Source organism: Lissotriton helveticus, chromosome 5_1 (genome assembly GCF_964261635.1).
Source record: "Lissotriton helveticus chromosome 5_1, aLisHel1.1, whole genome shotgun sequence".
Classification (NCBI taxonomy): Eukaryota; Metazoa; Chordata; class Amphibia; order Caudata; family Salamandridae; genus Lissotriton; species Lissotriton helveticus.
The window spans coordinates 1,610,667,714-1,610,685,596 of NC_136065.1; the positions used below are offsets into that span (position 1 = coordinate 1,610,667,714).

Below are 17,883 nucleotides of genomic sequence, written 5' to 3' on the forward strand. Positions count from 1 at the left end.
TTTAGAGCAGTGTGCTGTCGTTCTCGAAAAGTTCGAAATCTCCGCCTCAGTCAGCTGGATCTGTTCTTCCATGCTGGTGATGGTTCCCTCTCCGCGGCAGGGAGGCCGCGTGCAAAATTATTCCACAAAGTTCCCATCGAGATGAGAGGGCACTCGACACCGCTCAGCCATCCGGCAATTAATTGCAGCTAGCATTCATGCCCCCACGTGTTTATAAATGCCAACGCGTTTCACGGTCCTACGCCGCTTCTTCATAGGCTGCTCCCGAACACAGAATGATGCACGCATTTTAACATTTCTCTGCTTTATTGACATGCTCGCCCTTCAATGGGCGTGTGCTGAAGAGCATTCACTATTGCATGCTGGGCTATGAAGTTCCCAAATGCGTGTCACAATTCAAATTGTGTCCAGTGTTTAAAAGAAAATATTGTTTTGTACCTTTGGTAAGGGTCGGGGCATAACTGCAAGCTTATGTGCACATTTAGAGCAGTGTGCTGTCGTTCTCGAAAAGTTCGAAATCTCCGCCTCAGTCAGCTGGATCTGTTCTTCCATGCTGGTGATGGTTCCCTCTCCGCGGCAGGGAGGCCGCGTGCAAAATTATTCCACAAAGTTCCCATCGAGATGAGAGGGCACTCGACACCGCTCAGCCATCCGGCAATTAATTGCAGCTAGCATTCATGCCCCCACGTGTTTATAAATGCCAACGCGTTTCACGGTCCTACGCCGCTTCTTCATGGGCTGCTCCCGAACACAGAATGATGCACGCATTTTACCATTTCTCAATTTGAATTGTGACACGCATTTGGGAACTTCATAGCCCAGCATGCAATAGTGAATGCTCTTCAGCACACGCCCATTGAAGGGCGAGCATGTCAATAAAGTAGAGAAATGTTAAAATGCGTGCATCATTCTGTGTTCGGGAGCAGCCCATGAAGAAGCGGCGTAGGACCGTGAAACGCGTTGGCATTTATAAACACGTGGGGGCATGAATGCTAGCTGCAATTAATTGCCGGATGGCTGAGCGGTGTCGAGTGCCCTCTCATCTCGATGGGAACTTTGTGGAATAATATATATATATATATATATATATATATATATATATATATATATATATTTATATATATATTCACAGACGAACTCCATACTACCTCCGGCAAGCAGCCCAGCAACTCCTGCGAAGAAGGAGACGGACCACAGGCTCAGGTACGAAAATGTATTTCCTTAACAGAAACAGCTACGCGTTTTGGGGTACAAGAGCCCTTGTTCACATATATACTGCCAGTTTCCAGCTGCCAGTAACGAGTGGCTGTGTTGAGAGGCTCTATAGGAGAGTGACTGGCTGTATGAGTAGATGTATGGGTGGTAGGGGTGGGCAGAGTTTGCAGAGATACACTACACAGAGTTTCATATAAATTCAGTGGAATTCTTTGGAGTTCTGCTCCGCTGTGGGGTTCACAGAGGCTCCAGATGCCAACTGTGTCCTGCTCTGTAGGGGCTTTCCAGTCACCCTTTGATCCACACGAGGGTGCCGGTGCTGTGTAAAGCATACACGTAGTGGCACTATGTTTGCTGATTGGTCAGATGCGGTTCGTCCTTCAATGTTATGTTCAGTCAGACACAGACAAACACCCTGTATGTTTCATAAGAACCCTTGCTTGTGCTAGAATGGTGGTGTCTTCTGCACCAGGTGCAGGCAGCACAGACAGGGACAGCATAATGCTATAAGACTAGAGTAACATACATTTTATCAAAATAGATTAGGTAGAGCAGCCAGATTTTCCAGCTCCATATGTGATGTGCTGCTACGATAGATTTAACAAGGCTTTCTGCCCTTACTTCGTTTCTCTTGCTGCTCCAGGTATGTGAACTGCTCCCACAGGGACAGCTCCTGGTCAGCCCTTGCTGTTCTTTCCCTACCAGAGCCTGTCCATCAAGGTCACCTGTCCCTGGTGAGGAGTGACGGATGGCCTGGTGCAGCCATGAGTGAGGGACTGGCCTGGTGAAGCCATGATGAGTGAGGGACTAGCCTGATGCCAACACAAATGAGGGACTGGCCTGGTGCAGCCGGGAGTGAGGGACTGATCTGCTGCAGCTGATCCTTCATCCACCGTCTCCATCTGACCTCCCTGCAGCAGAAGCACTTGATGCTTCCCTCGGGTGCCTGAGTAGGGCCAGACTCAATATCCAGATCCAAAAGTGAAAACAAGCACAATGCCCCAACAAAACAAACACAAAATAAGCATAATTTTCTGCAAAAAAAGACCAAAACAAGCCTAGCCCTGCATAAAATGAACAGAAATTACAAAATTAAGCATGGGAATAAAAGCATGAAATGCCCATGACTGACTGTGAGCAAACCGTGTTCTTATCTTTTAAAAAATGTATTTCCTTATAAATTATATGGGAAGCAGCTATAGTGTGATGATCAGACCCAAATGTAGGACTATGTTTTGTAAGAGCCCACAAACAGACATGTTGGTCTGATGCCGGTAGACCCTGCTATGCTATGTGGGAGGCAGAGTTCTTTCCCAAGCTCTGTGTTCCCATTGGAGAGGGGAGTAACAAACAGTTTTCAAGCTCTGCCAGTAGAGGGGAGTTACCTGACCACCCCAATGAGTGAGTGAGTGGTTGTGTGAGAGTCTGTTTGATTGAGTGAGTGGGTATGTGAGTGCCTGTGTTTGTGAGTGGGTTCTATAATTGAGTGAGTATTTGGGTACATACTAATATGGGTGGCTGTTTGAGTGGTTATATAGGAGTGTGAACGGGTGTGTGACTGGTTGAGTGGATGATGTCATGAGTGATGTCACTGACCATGTCATGAGTGATGTATTATGTGAGGTCATAAGCAGTGTATTCTGGGGCATAGGTTATAGTTAGCTCAGGTTACTATAACTGCTGAATTTTTCTGGATTTGCATGAGTGAAATGTGAGCCTAACATTAAAGTCTCTGTAATCCTTTCTTCATTGACTTTCTAAATTATTTTTAATTCTAATTTTCAACTATAATGTCCATTTAACCTTTATTTTCTTAAGTGATTTTCTTGTGGATATCAAAGTGTATTTCCTAACTTTAACCTTTGAGAGCGTGAGTGTGAGTAGCTGCATAAGTAAGTGAGTTGGAGTGTGAGTATCTGAGTGAGTGAGTGGGTGCATGAGTTCGACAGTGGGTTTCTGAGTGGTCATGTTACTCTTACAGTGGGCCTGTGAGTTGGTCCCTAAGTGCCTGAGATTATCTGGGAGTGGGTGCGTGAGTCTCTGAGTAAATCTGTGAATAGGAAAGTGAGTGTCTGTGTCGGTCTGTGAGTGGGTAGATGAGTGTTTGAGTGGTTCTGTGAAAGTGAGCAAAAATCTCTGAGTGGGTCTGTCAGTGGGTGTGTGAATCTCTGAGTGGGTCGGTCAGTGGGTGAATGAGTGCTTGAAAGGATCTGTGAATGGGTACATGCGTGTCTGAGTGCATCTGTCATTTGATGTTTGAATCGATGAGCGGATCTGTGAATAGGAATATTAGTGTCTGTGAGTGGGGGGATGAGTCTCTAAGTGGGACCTGTGAGGATGTGTGTGAGTCTCTGAGTGGATCTGTGAGTTGGTGCATGAGTGTCTGAATGTGTCTGTCAGTCGGTGTGTGTGTCTCTGAGTGGGTCTGTGAGTGGGTCAATCAGTGGGTGCTCAGTAAAAAAATTAGGGGCACACACGGGAGCAGGTCTTAATGCCTCTTTCTGCTCACTTCTGACCTCTATTTTTCCTCTTGTGCGATTATGATCTTTCTGCTGGTTGCTCACCTTTGTTTTGTTACCTCTTTGTGCTGATTTCTCACCTTTATTTTGCCTCTTTCTGCTCACTTCTCACCTTTATTTTACCATTTGCTGATGGTTTCTGACCTCTATTTTGCCTCGTTCTGCTAATTTCTGACCTTTATTTTCGTCTCTTGCTGCTTGTATCTGACCTTTATCATTCTGCTTTCTGCTTGTTGCCTACCTGTATTCTGCCTTTTTCTGCTCATTTATCATCTTTATTCTGCCTCATTCTACTAGTTTCTAACCTCTATTCTGCCTCTTTTTGCTCATTTCTGATGTTTATTCTGCCTTTTTCTGTGTGTTACTGACCTTTATTCTGCCACTTTCTGCTCATTTCTGACATTTATTCTCTCTCTTACTGATATATATATATATTTTTTTTGTGTTTATATTTCGCAAACTAGACCCGAGACATCAGGTATCAAAGCCCTTTACATGAGCACCAGTTTTGTTATAGATGTACGCATTCATTTTTTTTGTTAGGCACAGGGAGATTAAGTGATTTGCCCACAATCACAGGATGTTGAGCGACGTTGCCGAGACTCGAACCCGGTTCCCGAGCTTCGAGGCTTTAGCCATAAGGCTACATCCCCTCCCCATTTTATTTATTTTACGTCTTTCTGTGTGTACCGGGATTGTGGAGGTAGCCTCAAGGCCCCTGCAGTCCCAGTTGTCTTCTGACCTGTGGCACTGTTATTGCTGCTGCACACACGGAGCTGTTGGAAATTAACTCCATGTTTGCAGGAGCAATACATTCAGCAGGGAAAAAGATGAAATATCCGCTTCCATCGAGCGGGAGTCCTTTGACAGTGTCACAGCTACCGCCAAGAAAAGCAAACAGATATACCCTGGGGTTGGGCACCCCAGGACATAGCAGTCAGCCCTGGGGTGGGTGATGGTCCACAGAGCCATTATTGACTCCATACAGCCCCCTCCTTTAATTTTCAAGGTTAGCCTTGGATCAGTGGCCCTATGTCCCCATTTTAAACATAATATTTGGCCCTGGGGATGTGGTGGTCCCTGGGGCAGTCTGTGGGACCCCCATTAGGTGTTATTTGGCCCTGGGAGCTGGTGGTTACCGTGGCTCAGGGGTGTCCGCGCATACCCCATCAATGTTTCTTTAGCCCTGGTTTGTGGTGGTCCCCGAGGCATTTAGAGCCCACGAAGGGGGCCCTGTGTGCCCCCCTCCTTTGTATCAATAAAGACCTGGTGAGGTGGTGGTCCTTGAGGCTCAATAAGCCTTAGGAGGGGGATCCGGTGCACCCCTCCATTTTAAAAACAATACCTCAACTTTGATATTGTATTCAAAACAAGCGGAGGAGATTCATTTTCAGATCTGATTAGTGATGTTATCAATGTAATTAGTGAACATGTCATGAGTGATTTAAGGGTAAAAGCAATGAGTGGCAAGGGTGCACATTATAGTTCCTGTAAGGTACTGTACCAGATATAGTTACTTGAGATAACTATAACAGACAATTCCAATGGTTTGTTAGTTTCAAATGGTATATTTTACATTACATTTTCACATAACATCCTTTTAGCCTTTGTTATTTTCAGTGAATTGTTTTCGACAGCAAGTTTATGTATTCTTGAAATTCCTAACTATAGTAACACATTAATCTTTGTTTTTTCAGTGAATATCTAGTAGGTTTTTAATGTAAAGTCAGATGTCCATCGTAATGTTCTGTTGGGGGTTGGAAGCAGGGTCTGGACTGGCATTGTCCGTTGTGCTGCTTAATCCACACGTGGTGCCCCTTCCCCCTTTGCCCTCTATTGTTCAAGTCCATATCCCAGCCCCCTCATTCAGTCCTGTGTGGCTGTTGTTCTACGACTTCCTTTCCGCCTGACCTGTACAGTTAGCTTGCTGCCACTACCCACTCCCTCCCTGCCCTCTGTTGTCCAAGTCCATTCAACTGCCCTCCCTCCTGCCCTGTATGGTCTGATGTGCTGTCACTGTCCTCCAATTGGGTTGTTGTCCGTGCCCACTCCTCCGATCCTCTGTTGCCTGGGTCTATGCCCTTATCATTGCCCTCCAACTTAATCTCTGTGCTTAGCTCTTTGCCCCTATTTCCTTTCCCCTCACCCACCTATGTCTGTATGCATGCCCCTCCTACCTCTTTTTGTCCTCAATTTTCAATGGATCTGGCAATGCACCTCCTGTCTACTCTGATTTTTCTGTTGAGCTGTCCCTGCCCTTCCCGTCTGCCCAGCATGGTCAGATGGCTACCACCTATCCCTGCCCCTCCACCCTGTCCTCCATTGTCCAAGTTCCATGCCAATATCCTGTCTGTCCTGTCCTCCATGGCTTATTTTGCTGCTGTTCTCTTCTACCTTCCATGCTCTGTTGTTCTGCAACTGCTCATCATGCCCCCTACAGGGTCTCTTGTGAAATCAGAAGTGCCATCTCTTCTCTGTGTCCCTACCTCTCCCTCCTTCTCTCTATGGTCATTCCTACATGGCCCTGCCCCTCCTTCTTGCCCAATGCCGCCACTGTGCTGCCATTATTACTCCCCCTTGCTATGCCTGATATTTTGTGCTGTCACCTCCCTCTCAACTGCCCTCTGTGGTCAGCTTCTTGCCCCGTCACCTCTCCATTGTATGTGTTGTGCCTCCAGTGCCCATCCCACCAGCCCTGCATGGTCATCTTACTGTTCCTGCCCCCCCTTCCCCTGTCCTTTGATTTCCATGTGTGTGCACCTATCCACTCCCTCCTGCCTTCCATGGTCCATTGGCATGCCCCTGCCCCTGCCCCCTGACTCCCACCCTTCATGTAATGTTGTGCTGCAACTGCCCCTCCGTTATGTCTGTCTGGTATGGTCAGCTTGTTGCTCTGGCTTCTTTGCCTTCTGCTCTCTGTTGTCCATGTGCATGGTCCTGTCCCCTCCCTATTCCTTTACATGGTCTCTTGTGCTGCACTGCCCTCCTGCTTGTCCTGTGTAGTGTATTGTGGTGCTGCATTCGCTGGTGCCTACCTGGTAAGGTCAGATTGGTGCCTGTGCCCACTTCCCTCCCTCCCTCAATTGTCCGAGTCCATGTCCCTACCCCATTGCCCCTGATACTATTGAACCAATTTACCATACATGCCAACATTTTAAACATAGAAGGAGGGAGATTTTGAAAAGAAATATGGGGGATTGATTTTCCCCATTGTCAGGAGTTGGTGTTGGCATGAATGGTTGTACTGCCTCAGCCTTTCCCTTCTGCCCACAATGGTGTGTTGTATTGCCAAAGTCACTCGTGCTTGTCCTGCATGGTTTGTTTGGTGCAGCTGCCACTCATATCCCCAAATAGTCTGTTGCGATGCCACTGCCCTTCCTGCCTGAACACCATGATTAACTAGCTGCCTTTACCCCCTCCTCTCTTCCCTCAGTAGTCTGAGTCCATGCCCATAACCTGTGCCTCCCTATAGTGTTCTAATGAACAACTAGAATGCTAACATTATATATTTATTACAAAAGGGTGGCACGCCTGAAGTCTTCTTGATGTAATCAAAACTGTAATACCTAACCCACATCCCTTAGAAATTATAAAACATGAGGGGGTCTTTTTTCCAATACAAATTATCGTTAGTGCTCCAAAAAAACTAAAATGAGGAGTAATTATTTGCTAAATCTATGTCTTTTCTTCAGTTTATCACTTCATTATTTGTTGCACTTAGGGAAGACAATGTGGCATTACGGCCAGAGTTGCTGACTTTGCAACTATAGAACCAGGTTCTAGTTCCAGCGTCAATTCAACATCCTGTGATTCTAGGCAAATCACTTAATCTCCTCAGGCCTAAATCCAAAATGAATGTGTCCTTGTGTAATTGAACTTCAGGTCAAGTCTGTACTACATAAAATTGCAAAAATAAATAAATAAATTAGAGTTTTGCACAGTACTGTTATTGGGCTATACTTGGACTACATTTGGGTTACATTTGTGCTACATTTGGGCTCTTTTTTCTCTGCTGGCCATCTTGGCACACATTTGTGTTATTAATCTCTTTACTTTCCCCTTGTACTACAATATCCTCAGTAGAAAATGTTTCAGTTTTCCAATTAAATTCCAGCTTATTGGAACACTGTGAAAACTGTGGTAAAGCTGCTGCTCACCAGGGACATAACTGGTTTTAAAAGTGCATGTTAAGTCAACAAGTAAAAATATTTTCATGAAATAGAAGGGGATATTTGAGAATTGATTGAAAATGTGCCTAATTGTGTTTTCTACAGGACTAACCATAATTTCTATGACAAAATGAACACCCTGATTTTGTACCTTACTAAATGAAATCTTTTCAGTTTTACCTGTATGATTCAATCAAGAATGCTTCAGGGGTGCTATACCTTTGTCATAAGTTAGACTGGGCTCTAGTTGTTATTTGATAATTCTGTGATATTTCAGTAGAACACAGAAGAATCTACTGACAGGCTGCTCCTCTTGGGAGTACATGTTTTACTGAGAATATCAGACTTTATTTTCACATGGCTGAGAAATATACTGTGATTGTACAGAAAATATGCTGCAATTTTAACTTTCGGAGCGCCTTCCATAACCTCAATGAGAAATTAATGAGAAAACTGTTTTCTCTCAAATTTAATTCATGAAATTCCAAAAAAGAAGTCAGTGATGAGGACTTTGCCTTTAAAAGTGTCTGACGGGGATCAGAAAGCAGAATGTACCCTATGTTGACGAAAGAGGAGCTACACCTAGTATTGAGAGACACAGTGTTACTTGGAATCAAGGATTTTTCAGGTAAAAACATCAGACTTACCAAAGGTGTTAAACTAGTCCACATCACAGTGAAACCTAAAGCTGAGTACCGGAAATCCCACAATATATTCTGACTCCTGAAACCATTGCTGTTATTACTCCTGTGATTAACTCTATGATTGAGCACGGCATTCTGAAGGATATTATTAGGAGGAGTCCATGTAACGCACCCATTAGGGGCTTCAGAAATCCAAAGGCAAAAACCCTGTAGTACAGGTTTTGAGAACGGTAAATTCCATTGTTGTTCCCTGTTTTTCTGTGGTTCAGAATCCAGCTGTGATTTTGTTTCAGATTCCATGTGAGGCTGATTGGTTCTCTGCCATTGATTTGTGTCAAGTCTTCTTTTCTAAAAAATTGCATTACGATAGTCAGTTTATTTTGCTTTTCATTTTGGCAGCTGGGTTTACCGTATACCCTATACCCGTATACCCTTGTGCCATGTCCCACAAGGGTATACGGAAAGCTACTCAATCAGATATTTAAAAAGAATTTGAGTCTGTGGTGATGCCCTATTTCTCAGTTCTAGTGCAATACATTGATGACCTACTTGTAGTGTTAAATATGCAGGAGGCTTGCAAGAGAGAGACAATCATCTTGCTGACCCACTTAGCTGATAATGGAATAAAGTGTCCCCAACCAAATTGCACTACTGCAAGAAAGAAGTCCTGTATCTAGAAGATCACATTATAAAAGGAGGAAGGAAGGTGTAACAAGAGAAAATCTCAGTGGTTCAGAAAATGAATCTGCTAACAACTCAGAAGAACTCAGAATGTTATTTGAAATGATGGGTTACTGTTGAAAGTGGATTCACACCTTTTCACTGATGGCAAAGCCTTTATAGAGGCTTACACACAGAGACGTGTCAGAATCTGTACCATGGGATATTAGCTGCACGTGTGCCTTCACAGAGATAATAGAATGGCTCTGCCATACCCCAGCTCTAGGAATGCCTGAATATAATATAAGTTTTGCTTTGTTATGCAGTGAGAGAGAGGGCTGCACTCTTGCAATTCACAGGAATGATCGCACACTTGTTGAATATTTTTCTGCCACACTTGATCCTGTAGCTGCTGCTTTGCCCACTGTTTTAAAGCCATTGCCTTCATCAGTTCATCCTGAGGCATTCTGACGGGAGACGGGTTCGACTACATTTTCCGCCGCATTGAATCCGGTCACGGCACACAGCCAATACCTCTGCGCACATGTTAGTTCTGGGTGGACCCCGACCCATTGCGACTTGACCACTAGTTTCTTCATTTGACCCATATTGAGAGTTCCTGACAAGTCTGATTTAATATCACTTTGGATGTTGAAAGATTATAGGTTGTCAAGGTATTCTATTCTCTGACAGAAATACATTCCACTAAATATAGGCTTTTGTTCATCTATGCACTATAAGATTTGCAAGAAAGACTTGACTACTCCAGCTACTGTGCATAACTTGTTGACTCAAATTATCGTTTCCTATTGCCTACATACTATTCATGCCCTGAAGAAGTCCATGTATATGGACAAAACGCTTCGGCTGTTTAATTAGTCAGGATTGCGGTTTTAACCCTGTCAAAATAAAAGAAGAACTTTTTGAAGAATACATTCTGCACCTGGATTGAATATAGTTCCTTGTTTTGTAGTGCACCTTTTGTATAGTTGTAACACTCCTGAATTTGGATTGCATTGTGACAGTGGGTGGGTTTACAGTGTGCACACATAGATCTGGGTATTTCCAGTTTATATACATACCAAGAAAGAAGGTGGGCCAGATGCTGTGCTGTATAGGGTTCCACTGTCTAAGCTTTTTTATTTTGCCTTCACCAGTGTCAGCATTGTGCAGGGCAAGAGCCTTGTTATGGGTCATCCACTTACAGTCTTCTTTCCCACATGTGTGGAGGTGTTGCTAACCTGTACAAGGACACTGCATCTTTCAAATAGTTGGCTTGCTAGGTTTGTGCAATTCATCCTTGGAACCAAGAATGTAACATTGAGGAGATGTACTGCACTAAACTCTAATACCTGTTTGCCCATTCCTTGGAATGATTTTGTTTTTTGGGATAAACAAGTTTTATTGATGTTGCATAAAATAAATTAAAAAAAAGAACAACATGGTGACACACAGGTAGCTTGTCATAGAAAGCTATTTCTTTTGTATGCCTTCTATGCCTTATTTTTAATTCAAAACATAAATAAAACGAAAATATGTGGAACATTTAAAACAAAACAAGAAAAGAGCAGATTGCAATAGTCTGGAAATGGTAGAGTGAATATGCAACACAGTTCGCTTCCAAGAATACATGCCTCATAATAAAAACCATACAGCTTGGAATAGAACCATATTTCTAAGGTTTCTGGTTTTCAGTGTTTAATATTTGTGAGTTACCGTGTGTATTTTCCAGTGTTTTCACAAATTCTGAAGAACCGTGGTTATCATTATTTGTGTATTTTATTCCTACAATCGCACAAAGCTGCCACAAACTATGTTTTACAAATTCTACAAAAAGATTGCCTCTTTTGCAGTGTGTTTACCAGAGCCTTTCTCGCTCCCTGCTATTGTGCTCTTTGCTTCACGAGTCCCCTTTCCAACAGTCACAGTCGCTCAGAGCAAAACGTTGCTTCTCTTATTCATTTAGAACTCTCAATGAAAAGGTTTTTTCTGTTGTAAATGTTTTTATTAATGTCCTGTCATACACAAACAACGTTACAAGATACCAGCATTAATATGCCACCTACCATAGCTTGTACAAATCGGGCACAGGGACAGGGGGCAGCCCTGCTTGGTTCCTTGGACAATAGAAAAGGCATGGGAGAGGACACCATTGATCTGCACCCGTTCCATTTGGCTCAAGTATAGGGCCTCAAACATTCCTCAGAACCGGGGCCCAACCCCATCTCTGGACAGCACCTGCTGGAGGAGGGAGGCAAGTCAGTACAGCAGCCTTCAATTTGTGTCTCCCTACCCATAAACTCTAGCAGTTGTGGTGCACCAGAGATGATTGACAGCCCCCAGGGATTATACACACATTTCTTCATAAAAAAGGCTCAATTGGGAAGGGATGTCATCCTGAGGGTCCGAAGCGAGACTCCCTTCCAATCGGAGGGTATGTGCCTCTAGCAGAGTGATGTGAAGGGAGCAGGCACACTCCTGTGCACTGATATGTCACCTATCAAACCCACATATGATTGCCTTGCTGGTAGCCCATAGAGTGCCAGCTGAGCGACCAAGCCTTCATTACTGTAAAGATAGGCCTAGAGATCATAGTTAAGAGCCTGAACACGGTTCTGTCTTTGGAAGTTACCAGGGAGACTTGGATTGATGTGCCATCTCTTCCGGGATCAAGTGAGATATCTGCATGGCTTGAGTTCCAGTGTAGCTCAAGCCAGTCCAGAGGATCCAAGTCTTCACAGCGAAGGAGCTGCATGGGCCTGAAGTGGATGTTCCTCTGTAAGCCATAGCGAGGTCGACTCTGGTGTGTCAAAGAAATTGGATTGGTTGCCAAAGATGACTCAGAGCCTAGCAGGAAACAGTAGACAGTATTGAAGGTCAAATGCCCTTAGTTTCTGCTTGACCTCCATGTATTAGTGACATTGCTGTTGGCACTCCAGAGTGTAATAAGGGAAGAGGGGGACCAAGGAATCTCCACAACGGAGTTTGGTTTGGGAGTGGCCCTCTCTGATGATAGCATCTCTGTCTCTGAATTTAAAGACACTTGCAATCATTGGTCTGTGTGAGGTACCATGGGGAGGTTTGGGCATCACAGCTTGATGGTGTAATGGTGCATTCAAGTCAGTGAGGTCATTGGGCAGGCGGCTTTATCTTTACCCATAGCCAGGGTCAGGGGTTTTCTTCAGCCCCTTTGGCGATGGAGATTCATCCCCCTTGACACAGCTCTGCAGCAGCATAGGCAGCCAGTCTCTTAGCAGTAGCAGATGTCCTCTGAGTCAAAGGAGAAGAGGCCAAGGCAGAATCTAAGAAGTCATCAGGTGCCACTGGGGACACCGTGGATAAGGCAGGAAAACCCTCTCTCTCGGGCAGAGCGAAAACGGGGTATCAAGAGAGGATGGTTAGTGGCTCCCCAGCTTGGCAGCTACCCAGGGGATACAAGAATGCAGTGCAGCCACCCAAGGTATAATGCCAGGTGGTGAATCAGGTAAGTCTTAGTTTACCAGCGGGGACCTCGAGCAGGCGTGGCGGAAGGCTGGGCAGGAAAACAAGGACTCCGAGATTACACGATCAGAGCCAATGTGCATGGGTAGGTGTTTGTTATAGCATGTGGTGTGCCTTCATCCACCCAGGTGTGTTGTGAGCAGAGCACAGGGTAAGGAAAAGAACAGCAGGTACTAGTACTAACTGTGTCCTATTGGAGGTCAAGCTAGGCAATGGACGGGAGGGTTATGGCCGTCTCAGGGCCGCTGGGTCCTTGGATGATTGTGGTCCAGAGTAAGGAAGTCTATTTTCGCCAGTGGACCCAAAACAAAATCTCATAGCCAGCACTCCCAAGTGGAATCATGGGCACCCCAAACCTCCCCAAACACCCCCACCACAAGCAAGGCTTTACTTGATGTCTTGGCACCACTGCACACATCACCAGGCCACACCACCATCTGCAGGACATCCAGCTCCTGTGACATCAAACAGGCTTTCTGCTGTTTAGGGCCTCACCTTCCTGGCTCTCCCAGACCACCCCTCTTCACAATTTTGTGGCACTAGGGATTGCCTTCTATGCTACTAGGTCAAGCCATTAGCAAGGCAGCAGCGAGGGAGGAGGTCATAGTGGGCACATCTCACAGTGTACCACGGCCTCTACCAGGCTCATACCTTACCTTCCTCTAGCTGGTGGGAGTCAGAAGAGGTGACCCCATTTCAGAAGGCTCTCACCCCAGCACTGACACAGGGGGAGAATGAAACGTGCTGCTTCATATGGTGCCAGTATGGCCAAGTCACATGATCGGTAGAAAAGCGACACCCCTCTAAAGACTGGCATAGCAGGGTAGTGCTGAATCTATTAAGTAGGCATCTAAGAGGTTCTGGCAGCCCAGGTGGGAGTCGCCTGAGCAGCCTCATGGAGTCAAATTGATTCCCCTGGCAATGAGGCGCCAATTACTGACTAAAGTCAAGCCGTCAGTACAACTTTGTAAAGTCTCTGTGGCAAATGGGATTTCTAACTAAAGATTTTTCATCATATCTCATGGCAAATTGAACCGTTAGGCACTTAGAAGAGGTTTCAACTATTTTTTCACACACAGGGCGACACACATCGTGCCGCTTTCAAGATATCAACCTTTTCCAAGTCCGGAGTAGAATCTGTAAATTGTGTGGATTCGAAACGTATTGGCTCTTGTGAGCTCGGGGGATGGTGTATATATTGTGCCTTAAGGAATGTTGTAATAATTGTTTCTTCTTGTGTAGGCAACATTGGGTTGAAGACATAACCCCCTGTCTCTTGGCCTAGGCAGGACAGTTAACAATGTCTAGTTAAGAATCTAACGTCCGCTTGGTGCCTTATGAAAAAACTAGGACTTGTGTTGTACTTTCAATGTTAATGTTATTTCACACGATTGTCTAAGTTTGTTTCACTAGTCATGTTTGTCTTTGAATTTTTTTGTTTTTAAATGGAATATAACATTGTGTATCAATGTGTTTTTGTAAATGTGGTGTTTTGTAAATGGAAGGTTTCTTTTCTAAGACATGAAAAAAAATGTATTTGCTTCGCTAATCTAAATAATTTAAAATAAGCTAACTAAAGCAATATGAACCCTAGAATTGATGGTCTGGGGTATTCTCTTTAAAGTGTGCAAACTAGTCGTTCTGTGCACACTCTTTTCTCTTGTATCAACATGAGCAGTGGCATGACCTCATTCCCAGTGACTGGGTTATGGTGAAGATGCATGCACGCAAGTTGTGCTTGCAGCCTTGGTGTTGTGGGCTGTACCAAGGTATATTGGTCACCACAACTGCTGTGAAGTTTGGAGGTCTCCCTAATTGGGTATACGCTAATCATACTCGCAGAGTCCCTTATCCCCTCCATGATATAGCAGAAACTGTTCCTCATGTACGGGTGGTTAGAGTGAGACAGAGGGAGAAGGTTAGTTAGTCTGCTGGGGACCCACAAGTAGCTGATACAGCACCTGTTCAGCCTGAGGGAGGTCCGAGAGAGCCAACAGATGAAGTTGGTATAGAAAGGTCCAATCCTGTAGTGTTGACTGTGCAAAATTCAGACCCTGACAAAGGGCCTAGTGCAGAAGTAATGCAAGTTGTAACAAGAGACCGGTGGCGAAGTAGATGGGAGACAGGGAGGCAAACCTGTCACGATAACTATTTTTTACAGAAAAGAATGCTAGTTGTAAATATTAAATAGGGTTGAAGATTTTGTTTGGCTTTTCAAGGCCTTCTTATTAGACAGTGACTACTGATTGTTGCTTTCCTTTTTGTTGTCACCGTGTGGCTTAAGGCTTTGACATTTCAAATGTACGTTCCCGTTTGGGATTTTTTAGCTTTTTTGTGTCATTTTGTCCATTCAGTATGTCTCTTTTTTTTACATATTTATTGGGTGAATTTTATTGTGCTGTGTTTTGTTACTTAAACTTCTAATTATTTTACACGTTTTCCTTTCTTTAGCTATTCTGCTCTGTGCCACAGCTCCTACGGGGTTGAGCTCATGTTTAAATTATTGAAATTGTGTTTTACCCTAGCAGGTTTCTGGATTTATTCCTTGTGGTGGACTTCCATGCACCCTCATTAATAACCCACTGCCCTTCACTAATCATTCTGTTGATTCTAGCAGCATTGAGCCTATATCAGAGAAAGAGCTCTACAAATTTCAAAAAGCATTTTAAAACATACAGCTAATATTTCGTTTTGTTACACACTATCACAGTGTTTACATCCTAGGCACTACAAACGCTCTAGGTACTGTACACAGAGTAGCATGGGTTTCATGTAGCAAAGTAGGAGTAAAAGAACAGACATTACACAAAAATAGGTTACTGCATCATAAGAACTTCAAAGAGTGGAGTATTTTTTACTGTCCTGGGACCTATCATCTCATACAATCAAGTTACATCAGAATATAATGTTAGGGGCGTGTAAGGCTCTGCTTTATTTTCTCCAAACGTGGCATCCTGTAGACATTACCATGTACGTTTTAAGGACGTGTGTAGGGTGGTTTTCGTTGATGTGAACTCCAACCTGCAGTAGTACACGTGTATTTATTGTAAGCAATACTATTTTATTAACTTATTTAACTCGAAAAGTGATGGACTCGAGGGAGAGAAGTCTTTCTCGATAAGAAATGTTTACGATGATGTTTTGTCCCCTCTTGTAAATATTCTCCGACAGTCCGTTATCATTTTTTTCATGGAATTTTTAACTTCTACATTTCTTAGTGTATATATTATGGGGTTCAGCAAAGGTGTTATGACAGCGTAAAAAACAGAAACTATTTTATCCATTGATAAACTGCTAGAGGGTCGTGTGTAGATAAAGATGCAGGGCCCGAAAAATATTGTCACAACAGTCAGGTGGGCGGCACAGGTGGAGAGAGCTTTATGCTTTCCTTCGGCTGACTGTTGTCTTAAAGAAAGTAAGATAGAGGTGTAGGAGCCAAGCAAGAGGATGAAGCTGACCAAAGATATCAGCCCACTGTTGGATACAATCAAAATACCTGTGATAAAGGTATCCGAGCAAGCTAAATTCAACAAGGGTGGGATATCACAAAAGAAACTGTCAACTTCATTGGGGCCGCAGAAGGGAAGTCGAATCATCAGAATTGTTTGCACCACGGAATGCACCACACCTCCCAACCAAGAGCCGAGCACCAGCAGACTGCACACTCTCTTGTTCATGATGGTGGTGTATCGCAAGGGGTTGCATATGGCCACGTAGCGGTCAAAAGCCATCACTGCAAGAAGAAACACCTCTGCCGAAATAAAGAGATGGAAAAAGAAGAGCTGTGAAAGGCATCCATTGAAGGGGATGGTGTCACGTCCGGATATGATATTCACAAGCATCTTAGGGATGGTGACGGTTGGATAGCACAAGTCGATAAGGGACAAGTTGCTGAGAAAGAAGTACATGGGAGACTGAAGAGATGAAACAACTTTCACCGCAACGATGATGAGACTATTTCCAATCACTATTGCCAAATAAAGTACTAAAAATGCCAAAGCCAACACTATCTGCATCTCTGCGTTCCTCGAGAGTCCAAGTAGAACAAACTCTTCTATATTTGTTCTGTTTCCCATTTCTAAGGGGTTATTTTTCTATGAGTTAATATTCTGTAGACGAAAAAAAAACATACAGGAAAATTAAATATCTTAAATTTGAGATAGTGTTACAAAGTTATATTAACGTCAACATTATAGTTTTGGCTCATTTTATGTCGAAGTTGTTTTATACTGGAAATAGTTCATATTACTTAATTAATGAATTCCCTGATTTATAAACAAGTAATGTGTATTCATGAACTCTGGAACTTGTAAGATTTTACGTGAAAAAATAATACACTTTGTAATCTTCTTTTTGGATCTAGGTCAGAGAATACTTCACTAGCCTTAGGAAGCAGTACAAATTCATTTCCATCCCTTTGTTGTTTTTGCCTTATAACATGGAGCCATAATAATTTCACCCTAGTTTGCCATTAAATAAAATGAATAAAATATACCCGTCTACTTTTTTTATGTAAAATATGCAAAGACCCACATTTCAGATGCAAACGGGTGAAAACGTACTTCAAAATAAGTAAGAAATCCATGTTGTTATATCTATACCATAAATTCCAAGTTGGTATTGAAAGGTAGGGTTTTGTTCAGATGTAGTCTGTCGAGGGGGCCTGCAATGGGTCTGCGTGTATCAATAGTAGTTAAAGGTGTGTGAGACGGTGCAGACAGGAGGGGGAAACACCCAGAACCCCCCTTCCAGTAAGTGTCAGATTGGGCGAGGTTTGTGCTGTACTTGGGATACCTGATGGGCTGGGTTAAGGTGCAGCCCCCCAGGCCAAGAAAAAGACTATCATGACCTGCAAGCCTCCCAAAACCTGACTGAGGTCTGTGCATTATTGGGCCTCATTGGGTTCTACAGGAGGTGTGTCAAGGGATATGGCATCATTGTTGCCCCCCTTGATAGAGCAGACTTCGAAGAAGCTGCCAGAAATGTGATGCCAAACTGCATTTGACTCCCTGAAGCATTCTGTGTACACCCCTCCTGTGCTCAGAGCTACTCTAATAGGCTAGTATTGGGATTTCCTTAAACTACTTTTAAGTTGTAATTCCTGCTTGGAAAGGAATAGTTAAACATTATTTCATATTTTTGGAATGATAATGACAAATCCTCTTTAGTGGTAAG

The 17,883-nt window shown here is 43.8% G+C and overlaps 1 protein-coding gene across 1 annotated transcript; it reads right to left on the reverse strand.

Moving 5' to 3' along the window:
• Window positions 1–15,836: 15,836 nt before the first annotated feature.
• On the reverse strand, window positions 15,837–16,784 carry LOC144752725 (olfactory receptor 4E2-like). The gene has a single exon (XM_078640584.1). The coding sequence runs from the start codon at window positions 16,782–16,784 to the stop codon at window positions 15,837–15,839; it is 948 nt and encodes a 315-aa protein (XP_078496710.1).
• Between the last annotated feature and the right edge of the window lie 1,099 nt (window positions 16,785–17,883).